Source organism: Bos mutus, chromosome 1 (assembly GCF_027580195.1).
Source record: "Bos mutus isolate GX-2022 chromosome 1, NWIPB_WYAK_1.1, whole genome shotgun sequence".
NCBI lineage: Eukaryota > Metazoa > Chordata > Mammalia > Artiodactyla > Bovidae > Bos > Bos mutus.
In genome coordinates, this window is record NC_091617.1 from 4,385,717 (window position 1) to 4,398,700 (window position 12,984).

Consider the following 12,984-nt stretch of genomic DNA (forward strand, 5'->3'; position numbering starts at 1 on the left):
GGGGCCAGGGTTCCACCCCTGGTCGGGGGAATAAGATCCCATATGCCTCCTGACATGACCAAAAAAATTATTAAAAAAAAAAAAAAGAAATAAGATGAATAAAAATTGGAAACAAAGAAATAAAAACTTTATAAAAATTTTTAAAACATCTTAGTTGTTAAGAAGAGCCTTTGGAGAAGGGGCAGTGCAAAGATCCTTTAGGTCTAGAAAAGGCAGTTTTGAGGATGCAGAGAAAAAGTGAACAGGAAGGGGAAAGGTATAGGATGGAGCACATGGATTTTCATTCTTTCCACTACTGCTAGTAGAGGAAAGATATTAAAAAAGGTCTGAAAACACATTGTAAAAGAGACTGTCATTTTTAATACTTAGGAAAACCATCACTATTTAAGTCATTCAGAGCATAAGCTACTTATGACTAGTGGGTACTCTAAAATGTGTTCTATTCTACGTAATGTTGGTATTCCTCTATTTCTCAAAAACAAGTTTTCCAATATTGCATTTTCCCTCTGATTTATCCAGAGAGTGATTTTTTTCTTCTCTTAAACATTTGCCTGTGCATACAAAGCGCCCAGAGTATTTTATTAGTTCCAGGATGTACTTCTGAACTATTAAAGCTACTCTAGTTTGTTTTGCCTTTTCTGACTTTCAGAGGGACACATTTATTAGCATTTATGAGTTAATAATTAGCACTTGTATAATGTACACAAATAACTCTAATGAAAAGTGTTAACCTATTAGGAGTGGGTTGAGGGGATGTTAATTGGAATTGACTTATTCCTGAGTCATTTTCATTTTAATTCCCAAACACAGAGAGCTGGCCTGGAAAAGCAATAACATATGCATATTAGAACATCTTTTTTTTTAAAGCAGAAGTCAACTATTATTAGAAATAGATAAACATTATCCATCCCAAAGAGTTAAAGGCTGGCACAATAAGGAATCCCATGTGTTGAGAGTGACACATACATCTTTAACAAATTTAATAGGTATCCATTCATAAAGCATAGCTTATTTTACTTCTGTGAATCAGAGTGATGGTTTAAGTATTGCACAAGGGCACTTCATGTGATGCATGCCACACTTTGGCTTCTGCATGGGAGAGATAATCATAAAACAAAGTAACTAAGTGCTCTGAAGCAGCGTGCTTTGGAATAAAGCAACTTAATTTTCAGGTAGTTAGGGAGCTTTCTTTTCAATGACAGCTGTGAATGCCATTTCCCTTAGTTCAATCAAATAAAATGTTAGATTCAAAAGAAGACAAATGGGAACATGCCAGATTTTAAAAAGTCCTTTTTCTTCTTCTTTTTCTACCCATTAATCTAAATATAGATTGCACAGGATTTTTTTCTCTTTCTTGGGCTAGAAAGTCAAATATACTTTAAATGTATAAAGACGAAGGATGCATGGAATTCTACTCTTGGACACTATTCAGTGCAAATATTCTTAGGAGAAGTAAATAAGGCATTATCAGGTATTTATATCTTAGTGTAAGTAAGCTTAGTAGATTTATTTATGAGACAGGTTAAAGTTGAATTTTCTTTTATCTTTGCAGTGTTTGAATCTTGACTAAGTATACAGAGATCAAGGTCCAAACTTTAATGTTTTTTTTTTTCAGGCACTGAGTTATTAAAGGAAAGTTATTAAACCTCTCTAGGACAATTTTTTTTTATGTGTAGATTGATCAGAGGATGGTAAAGACTCATGTAGCTCTAATACTTCAAGTTAGTTGTTGCAGAAAATGTTAACGTTCCCTGGAACTTTACTACAAGACAGATGTATCAGACAGTACATGAAGATATTCAAGTCTAGCACATACTTTATTCAAAGTCTCTCTCAAAGAGTTATATTTATTGTTTCTTAAAAGAATATCATCTAAGGAAATGTTTTAAGCTTCCATTCTTTTCAAAGCAGTTTATTGGCCTGAACACCAAGGATGGCTGTCTATATCCCTTAATTCTGATCATGAACTCAAATGTAAGAAAGTCAAGGGTATCACAGAAAAGGTAGAATGAAAATTTTGCCAATGGATTGGTTTAAGCCAAATTAATGGATATCAAGAATTACATGGATTTTTACTGAAGCATAATTTAAAATGTTCTGCTAATTTCAAGTGGACAGAAAAAGTGATTCAGTTATACATATATGTGTATGTAAACACATTATTTTTCATATTCTTAAAAAATTATATGAATTAGAAATAGAAAAAAGTTCCAACTGATAGATTGGTAAGACCATTGAATATAGTTAGTATTTGGAGAAATCCTTATCATATGTTTTTGAAGAAGACATGAAACGATTTTGAACAAATAACCTACTGGAAGTGAAGGAAAATGTATGTAAGTTTACCTGGTAGGAACAGCACATAACTGCACACGTGGATAAGAAGTGGGAGGGGCTATTTGGAGATGTGATGACTGATAATTTTGGAAGTCAAGTCTCATCAATTTCCAGGAGAAAGAAACTGAGTAATTTCTAAGTATATCAGCATTATTAAAGCATAATTAAGTATGTGAAGACGTGATACATTTAAGCAATAACTTAGGGAGGTATGCTTGTATGAAACAGGGAGCAAGGAGGAGGAACCATCTTTCTTCACAGTGACACATCCAGGTCTAAGAGTATATATACACACTCGAAGTCCAGGTCATGACACTGAAGCTCAGAGAGTGCCCTCCGTGTAACTCAGCTGATCTCACATCTCCTGTCAACATGTCCTACAAATGCTGTTCTGGAAACTTCTCCTCCCGCTCCCTCGGAGTCCACCTGCGCTACCCAGGCTCCTCCTGTGGCTCCTTCTTCCCCGGCAACCTGGTCTACAGGACTGACCTCTGCTTTCCTAGGATCTGCCAGCCCACCAGTGTGGTGTTCAAGCCCTGTCAGACATCCTGCTACCGCCCAACGACCTCCAGGCTCTGCAGTCCCTTCCAGATAACTTATTCTGGTTCTCTTGGATGTGGGTCTATTAGAGGCTGCTCCCTGGGTTATGGATCTAGAAGCTGCTACTCTCTGGGCTGTGGATCCAGAAGTTCCGCCTCAGTGGGCTGTGGATCCAGAGTCTTCAGACCGCTGGGTTATGGAATTTATGGCTTCCCTTCCCTGAGGTGTGGATCCAGGTTCTACCACCCAACCTACTTGGCTTCTAGGAGCTGCCAGTCTTCTTGCTATAGGCCAATCTGTAGATCAAACTTCTGTAGATCAACTTGTTGAATTTCCAGAACTTCTGAGCAAAATGTTTCAGTCTCTACTTACAGCTATCATAGGCTCTTTCAGAAATGTTAGCTAACCCCTCTCACCATCAGCATCTCGTCGTTTCTCTAGTGTCAAACACTCACTGACTGACTAATCCTTTCAGTGAGATTAATAACCAAAATATTGAGTTCAATCTGTAATTTTGTTGAAACAATTGATTCAGAATTACATAAACTTTTCTTACAAAATGCATGGAAATTCAGCTTTGCTTCACCTAATAAACTCATTCACTCCTGCATCTGATGTTTTCATTGTTCTGTTTTGGTTTTAAGTTTGATTTATAATCTATCTTTGGGGCTCCAGACCCTCAAAGCCTTTTCCCTAGGAATGGATTTGTATTTCCCCAGGAAATGCTATCAGACCTGCTATATGGGAAACTCGTTGTGTATTCCACTGCCTAAGGGCTAATAAGTGTGCATGTCTTCCACCATCAAGTCTGGTAGGGATTTTTATTTTTTTTCAGTTGAGAATGTGCTCAGAGTGGAGTCAGTATTCTCATTGTGCTTTCAAGGAGGACACTTTGTGCTGACATGCATATTTGATTTTGATTTTACATTTTCAAATCAGAACTAGTTTAGAGTCTGTCCAGAAGATGTCACTTATAGTGATGAAATATTTATAAAAATATATCAAATATTTGTATAAATCTGATACACTGGTTTGAAAAAGAGAAAAGATAAAGTACCATGGGTTGAAGGACATTGTGTGCGTGCGTGCTAAGTCGCTTCAGTTGTGTCTGACTCTTTGCGACCCCATGGACTGTAGCCCCCCAGGCTCCTCTGTCCATGGGATTCTCCAGGCAAGATTACTGGAGTGGGTTGCCATTATGGTTGTCTTTAAATATACAGGAAATGGATTATTAGGTGTGTTTGTGTGAAAGAGAGAAGGAGGGAGGTCTACTCAGATCTGAGACAGGGCACACTTCGAGTGTATTTTAATTTGAGCAAGTTGTTTGTCTCAGAGCTAAATGTAGGGTAAGAATTCAGTTAAAACTTTTTCATAACACATTTAGTAATAACTCTTCATGAGTGGGAAAATAACTATCATTACCATTTGCTCCAATCATGTGCTATGAGTGTTTATTAATTTGTCTTCCTTCTTCCTCAGACTTTTTCTAAGTGAATCTGGGAAAAGAGGGCCTCTTTTCTCCTATACTGGAAATAATCATGGCTAACCAAAGGAATGCAGGAACCATGTCATCTGTTCAGGGAAATCTTCTCAAGAGACAGAAAATTAAAAACAAAAACACACACAGAGAAGTGGGACACAAAAGTTTCTGCTGATTCAGGAGCGTCTGTTCCCAGCATCCTTTAAGTCAGATTTACTTGTCTTTTATGCACTTTGATTATATTGGCCAATAAAGTCTTATTTTGGTTTAAACTAATTAAAATAAAATGAGATTTCTGTTACTCACATCCAAAGAGTTATAATTAATAGTAATGTGTCATCTAGGTGCAGAGTTATTCATTGACTTTTGTATAAACAGGAATTTAAATGTTTTATTAGTAAGACAAAAAGATCCTGTGAGTCTGAATTTTTGGCACTGGCATTGAGAAAGAATTCTTCTTCAAGTAATGTGGAATGAGTAACGTGGACTAAAGACACCACTGGGAAACAAATTCAAAGGGATAACAGTCATGTGGCTCATGAGAAGGCTGTAGGAACACATTCAACAAACCTAACTGAACTAGAAGCTTCTAACCTCAATCATGAGAATCACATAAACAGTATGAAAAGGCAAAAAGATAGGACACTGAACGATGAACTCCCATGTTGGCAGGTGCCCAATATGCTACTGGAGAAGAGCGGAGGAAAAACTCCAGAAAGAATGAAGAGAAAGAGCCAAAGCAAACAACGGCCAGTTGTGGATTTGACTGGTGATGGGAGTAAGGTCTCATCCTATAAAGAACAATACTGCATAGGAACCTGGAATGTTAGGTCCGTGAATCAGTGTAAATTGGAAGTGGTCAAACAGGAGATGGCAAGAGTGAATGTTGACATTTTAGGAATCAGTGAACTAAAATGGACTGGAATGGGAGAATTTAATTCAGATGACCATTATATCTACTACTGTGGACAAGAATTCCTTAGAAGAAATGGAGTAACCCTCATAGTCAACAAAACTGTCTAAAATGCAGTATTTGGGTGGAATCTCAAACATGGCAGAATGATGTCTGTCCATTTCCAAGGCAAGCCATTTAATATCACAGTAATCAAAATCTATGCCACAACCAGTATCACAGAAGAACCTGAAGTTGAACTTTTCTGTGAAGACCTATAAGGCCTTCTAGAACTAACACCCCCCAAAAAGTGTCCTTTTCATCATAGGGGACTGCAAAAGTAAGAAGTCATGAGATATCTGGAGTAACAGGCAAATTTGGCCATGGAGTACAAAATGAAGGAGATCAAAGGCTAACAGAGTTTTCCAAGAGAATGCACTGGTCATAGCAAAAACCCTCTTCCAACAACACAAGAGAAGACTCTACACATGGACATCACCAAATGGTCAATACTGAAATCAGATTGATTACATTCTTTGCAGCCAAAGATGGACAAGCTCTATAGAGTCAGCAAAAACAAGACCGGGAGCTGATTGTGGCTCAGATCATGAACTCCTTATTGTCAAATTCAGACTCAAATTAAAGAAAGTAGGGAAAACCACTAAACCATTCAGGTATGACCTAAATCAAATCTCTTATGTTTATAGTGACAAATAGATCAAGAGATTAGATCTAATAGAGTGCTTGAAGAACTATAGATGGAGGTTCATGACCTTATACAGGAGGTTGTGATCAAGACCATCCCCAAGAAAAAGAAATACAAAAAAGCAAAATGGTTGTCTGAGGAGGTCTTACAAATAGCTGAGAAAAGAAGAGAAGCTAAAGGCAAAGAAGTAAAGGAAAGACATACCCATTAAGTGCAGAGTTCCAAAGAACAGCACAGAGAGATAAGAAAGCCTTCCTCATGATCAGTGCAAAGAAATAGAGGAAAACAATTGAACAGGAAAGACTAGAGATCTCTTAAAGAAAATTAGAGATACTAAGGGAACATTTCATGCAAAGATGGGCACAATAAAAGACAAATGGTATGGACCTAAGAGAAGCATAAGATATTAAGAAGAGGTGGCAAGAATATACAGAAGAATCATAAAAAGAGAACTTCACGACCCGGATAATCATAATGGTGTGATCACTCACCTAGAGCCAGACATCCTGGAATGCAAAGTCAAGTGGGTCTTAGGAAGAATCACTACAAACAAAGCTGGTGGAGGTGATGGAATTCCTCTTGAGCTATTGCAAATCCTAAAAGATGTTAAAGTGCTGAAGTCAATATGCCAGCAAATTTGAAAACTCAGTAGTGGCCAGGACTGGAAAAGGTCAGTTTTCATTCCAATCCCAAAGAAATGCAATGTAAAAGAATGTTCAAACTACCACACAATTGCACTCACCTCACAGGCTAGTAGAGTAATGCTCAAAATTCTCCAAGCCAAGCTTCAGCAGTATGTGAACCATGAACTTCCAGATGTTCAAGCTGGATTTTTGAAATGCCAGAGGAACCAGCTATCAAATTGCCAACATCCATTGGATCATAGAAAAAGCAAGATAATTCCAGAAAACCATCTATTTCTGCTTTATTGACTATGTCAAACCCTTTCACTGTGTATCACAACAAACTGGAAAATTCTTGAAGAGATGACCTGCCTCCTGAGAAATCTGTATGCATGTCAGGAATCAACAGTTAGAACCAGACATGGAACAACAGATTGGTTCCAAATAGGGAAAGGATTACATCAAGGCTGTATATTGTCACCCTGCTTATTTAACTTATATGCAGAGTACATCATTCGAAATGTCTGGCTGTATGAAGCACAAGCTGGAGTCAAGATTGCCAGGAGAGATATCAATAACCGCCAATAACCTCAGATCTGCAGATGACACCACCCTTATGGCAGAAAGTGAAGAAGAACTGAAGAGCTTCTTGATGAAAGTGCAAAAGGAGCGTGCAAATGTTCACTTAAAACTCAACATTCAAAAAACTAAGATCATGGCATCTGGTCCCATCACTTCATGGCAAATAGATGGAGAGACAATGAAAACAGTGACAGAATTTATTTATTTATTTTGGTCTCCAAAATCACTGCAGATGATGACTGCACCCATGAAATTAAAAGATGCTTGCTCTTTGGAAGAAAAGCTATGACCAACCTACATAGCATATTAAAAAGCAGAGACATTCCTTTGCCAACAAAGGTCCATCTAGTCAAAGCTATGGTTTTACCAGTAGTCATGTATGGATATGAGAGTTGGACCATAAAGAAACCTGAGTGCCAAAGAACTGATGCTTTTGTTTTTTGTTTGTTTGTTTTTTCTTGATTTATTTATTTTTTAATTTTATTTTATTTTTAAACTTTACAATATTGTATTAGTTTTGCCAAATATCAAAATGAATCCGCCACAGGTATACATGTGTTCCCCATCCTGAACCTTCCTCCCTCCTCCCTCCCCATACCATCCCTCTGGGTCGTCCCAGTGCACTAGCCAAGCATCCAGTATCGTGCATCGAACCTGGACTGGCAACTCGTTTCTTACATGATATTTTACATGTTTCAATGTCATTCTCCCAAATCTTCCCACCCTCTCCCTCTCCCACAGAGTCCATAAGACTGTTCTATACATCAGTGTCTCTTTTGCTGTCTCGTACACCGGGTTATTGTTACCATCTTTCTAAATTCCATATATATGCATTAGTATACTATATTTATGTTTTTCCTTCTGGCTTACTTTACTCTGTATAATAGGCTCCAGTTTCATCCACCTCATTAGAACTGATTCAAATGTATTCTTTTTAATGGCTGAGTAATACTCCATTGTGTATATGTACCACAGCTTTCTTATCCATTCATCTGCTGATGGACATCTAGGTTGCTTCCATGTCCTGGCTATTATAAACAGTGCTGCGATGAACATTGGGGTACACGTGTCTCTTTCCCTTCTGTTTTCCTCAGTGTGTATGCCCAGCAGTGGGATTGCTGGATCATAAGGCAGTTCTATTTCCAATTTTTTAAGGAATCTCCACACTGTTCTCCATAGTGGCTGTACTAGTTTGCATTCCCACCAACAGTGTAAGAGGGTTCCCTTTTCTCCACACCCTCTCCAGCATTTATTATTTGTAGACTTTTGGATTGCAGCCATTCTGACGCTTTTGAACTGCGGTGTTGGAGAAGACTCTTGAGAGTCCCTTGGACTGCAAGGAGATCCAACCAATCAATCCTAAAGGAAATCAGTCCTGAATATTCATTGGAAGAACTGATGCTGAAACTGAAGCTCCAATATTTTGGCCACCTTATGTGAAAAACTGTCTCATTGGAAAAAATCCTGATGCTGGGCAAGATTGAAGGTGGGAGGTGAAGGGGACGACAGAAGATGAGATGGTTGGATGGTATCAGTGATTCGATGGACATGATTTTGAGCAAGCTCCAGGCATTTGTGATGGACATGGAAGCCTGGCATGCTGCAGTTCATGGGGTTGCAAAGAGTCAGACATAAGTGAGTAACTGAACTGAACTTAACCTCAAGCAAAGGAAGTCACCAAGCCCACAGAACAGTGATGAGCAGAGAGAATTGTTTAAAACTCAGAACAGCCCAAGGTGGAAGAAAGAGATATCCAGTGATATCTCCCCTCTAGGTCCAGGTAACATTGGGTGGGTGACTTGCATGGATGATGTGACAGAGTGTGTAAGAGTGCAATCTATCAGTGGCTGCAAAAAAGCTCAGAGTGACATGGGACACACGCCTTTCCAGGTCACTCTTCTCATTCACAACTATCCCACCTCTAATGCTCTTTGATACACTGACATCAGGTCTTTGTTCTGAATTCAGCTCACTAAATATGTTTTGAGCTTTAACTTTGTTCTAGAGTTCTCCAATGAAAAATGCACTAGAGAACTTAAAGAAGACTATGACCTTTGCTTTCCAAGAGTTAGTTCACATCTCGTGAGAGAGACAGATTGTCTCCCATTATTTTGGTGGGAAGGGTGAGTGTGAAGAGATCTTAAGGAAGAACCAACTGCATAAGCAATGACACGATTGCTTGAAAGAATATAATGTGAGGTTTAGGGAGGAAACCTGCAAGATTTTTTTTTAATTGGTGTGTTAAATGGGGGCAGTGAAAAGTAAGAGATTACATAATAATTAAAAGTGTGATTGCCTAACCCTACTGGTCCAGGAATAGAGACAGAAGCAACTCTGATGCTTAAAAAGACCTGAACTTTGGGTCTGGGGTAATGAGATGTCAGTAATAAACCTTCACATTTAATATGCAGAAGTGATTGGGGGGCTCGTATTTTCCTTGGGTTGCAAAATCAATGTGCTTATTTATGTGACTGGGGACTCATTCAGTGGCAATTAGCAGTCTAATAAAATGCTAACATGTGCAGGGCAGAGTTTGGGGATGCAGGCTATAATTTGAGAGGAACTGCACTCCAAGAGAATGTGAGTTACTGTTCAAGCTTAAAATACTTGGCATGGCTGCACAGCAGGAAATCTTAGCTCTCACCATGGCTTACGTGTGGCTGCTCTGGGGATTTCCCCTCCTGTCCCCTTAGGATCTTCTGATCTCGTAGTGTCTTGCTATGTTTTTTCCCATCTCATCAATCTGGTTGACAGAAGCATCTCATTCTTATGGGTACGCTCGCTTCAGGGTTGTGCAAACAATGGCCTCCTTCCGTGTTGTACCCCAAGCTCTCCATTTGCCCCACCCTAGCCCTGGCCCTGATTTGCAAATAACTCTAATCTCCAATCATGCCCTGTGTTGAATGTCACAAGCATGCCACTTAAGCAGCGCTGCCATTTACAGTCCCTACCAAGCTGATGATATTGTGTCTAGGGACGCAATAGTTACCCCTGTGGGTTGTGGGCTCTCTTTCTACCACCCAACCTACTTTCCCTTTTAAGTTAATTTTTATTGGAGTATAGTTGATTTACAATGTTGTGTTAGTGTCTGCTGTACAGCAAGCAGAATCAGTTATATATACACGTATTTATCCATTAACAGAGTTACAAAGGAAGAGATAAAGAAGGTAACAAGCTGCTGCATGATCTCATTTTTTTCTGAAAAGACTACATGAGCTTCTATCATCAAATATGAACAGTCTCTTACTGGACTGTGGCCTTTTCCCTGGGTCAACTGTACTTATTCTAAGACATCCCCTATAATAGGACAAGCAGCATCTACCTAGAGAAAAGTCATCTTTGTCCATTAACTCTACCATTTGATTAATTAATTTGAAAATTATTAAATATTAGTGATGTTTTATTTTAAGGCTTATTTTTTGCAACAAAGGAGATCCTTACAGCAAGTAGAAAATGATAGAGAAAAGCAAGATTGTGGAGATTTAACTCACTGGCACTAACATTGTCATTAATGTGTATGTTCTGGTATGTCTTTTGAATGCTCTGGATTTTACAAAATATTCATTTTCCTGTGAAATATACATTAAATTTTCAACTTATAAGACTGTGGTCATATATAGGATTACTATGGGTAGATTTGGGGCTTCCCTCATAGCTCATTTGGTAAAGAATCTGCAATGCAGGAGACCCGGGTTTGATTCCTGGCTTGAGACAATTCCCTGAAGAAGGAAATGGCAACCCACTGCAATATTCTTGCTTGGACAATCCCATGGACAGAGGAGCCTGGAAGACTACTGTCCATAGGGTCACAAGGGTAGGACAAGACTTAGTGACTAAACCACCACACAGGTAGATTAGAGTTCTGAAATCTCTTAATTTTCACTTTTTTTTTTTAATGTCATCAAAAGGAAAATAAAGTAAAACCATATGTTAAGAGTTAAGTTCTATTTGTGATTCTCCCACTAGCAAGATTTTGATTTTATACACATCACAACTTCTTTGAGTATCTTTCTTACATGTTAGATGAGATGGTCCTTGATGATTTGTGATCCCTAAGATTCCAACAACACTGACCTGCACGTGTGTGCCCAGTTGCTTCATTTGTGTCCGACTCTTTACGACCCCAGTGATTGCAACCCGTCAGGCTCCTCTGTCCATGGGATTTCCCAGGCAACAGTACTGGAACGAGTTGCCATGCCCTCCTCCAGGCGATCTCCCTCACTCAGGGACTGAATCCACATCTCTTCATCTCTTGTACTGTAGGAGTATTCTTTATTCACTGAGCCACCTGGGAAGCCCATTACTGACCTATCCATATATTATTTAGTAATAATACTAGGTTAATAGCAGCATGTGAAAGATAGGCTGTTAATTCCTCCTGTAATAGTATAATTTTTTCTCTGTGGACTGGGAAGGGAAAAACAGAAGGAAAATGTTTTAAAATATTATACAATATAAAACATAATAGTGTTAAGAGAGACTTTTTTTAAAAAAGTAGAGTTATGATCTTCATGCAAATAAAACAAAACATACTGAGTATTTTATTTAGCTCATTAATGAATAAGGGGATCACTGATAAGAAGTCACAACTGGCTTAAAGGAGAACTTGAAGAACACACTTACATAGGCTATCAGAGCCTATGAAATGAATTTACAAAGAGAGATGCAAAGCTTTCACTGTACACAGAGGGAAAAGTCAATGGAACTCCAGCAGACAGAAATCATTTTTACTTCAATGAACCAGAACCATTTGCGTTATTATCAATTTTCTACAATGTATAGAATTATATAAGAGAAGAAAAGCAATGACAAGTGGAGATACCCTGAAGAGTGAACTAGATAAGCTACAGAATTACTCATTCCAATGCCCCTTATTTCAAAGTCTAGGAAATTTTTTCTGACAGCAGAATGTGGGGTCAGTAATGTTCATTGTAAAACAGCAATACATGATCTACAACTGTGCGAGCACCATTTTTTCTTTAATGTGGAAACTAAGAAGAAAAAAATTACACAGTATCATAGAAGGATCTGGTCTGTTTTATCAGTGTATGCTTTTCTAGGGTCACTGCATCTGCTTGTAATCTGAAGGAAAAGATTATTACATTTGGTACAATATTTTGACTTGGTCTTTCTTCCTTCTCTGCTCCATTCTTCATGTCACCTCAATTGCTATACCACTACTATGACCTTTGCGTGCATGCTAAGTCACTTCAGTCGTGTCCTACTCTTTGTGACCCTAGGGACTGTTGCGTGCAAGGCTCTTCTGCCCATGGGAATCTCCAGGCAAGAATACTGGAGTGGGTTGCCATACCCTTCCCCAGGAGATCTTCCCAACCCAAGGAATGAGCCTGTGCCTCCTGCATTGCAAGCAGATTCTTTAACACAGAGCCACTGGGGAAGTCTACTATGAACTTGACTTTTCTTTAAAAACCTCAGATTTGTCTCTTCAGTAAATGGTGCTGGGAAAACTGGACAACTATGTGTAAAAGGTTGAAATTAGAACACTTCCTAACACTGGACACAAAGATAAACTCAAAATAGATTAAGGATGTAAATGTAAGACCAGAAACTCTGTTAGAGGAAGCCAAAAACTGTTAGAGGAGAAATGTCTTTGACATTAAATCACAGCAAGATCCTTTATGACCCACCTTCTAAGTAATGGGAATAAAATAAAAAATAAACTAGTAAGACCTAATTAAACTTAAAAGCTTTTACACAGCAAAGGAAACTATAAACAAGGTAAAAAGACAACACTCAGAATGGGAGAAAATAATAGTAAATGAAAAAATTGACCCAAAAGATTAATCTCCAAAATATTCAAACA

At 38.4% G+C, this 12,984-nt stretch overlaps 1 protein-coding gene across 1 annotated transcript; it reads left to right on the forward strand.

The window, feature by feature from the left end:
- Positions 1–2,709: 2,709 nt before the first annotated feature.
- On the forward strand, positions 2,710–3,207 carry LOC102276928 (keratin-associated protein 13-2). Its single transcript, XM_005899557.3, has 2 exons — positions 2,710–3,025; positions 3,056–3,207. The coding sequence occupies exons 1-2, from the start codon at positions 2,710–2,712 to the stop codon at positions 3,205–3,207; spliced, it is 468 nt and encodes a 155-aa protein (XP_005899619.3).
- Positions 3,208–12,984: the final 9,777 nt, after the last annotated feature.

Bases quoted from the DNA above. Each gene is read 5' to 3' on its own strand.
- LOC102276928 (XM_005899557.3), top strand. From the start codon at position 2,710: ATGTCCTACAAATGCTGTTCTGGAAACTTCTCCTCCCGCTCCCTCGGA. The intron at 3,026-3,055 runs GTTCCGCCTCAG...GTGGATCCAGAG, and splicing joins TCTGGGCTGTGGATCCAGAA to TCTTCAGACCGCTGGGTTAT.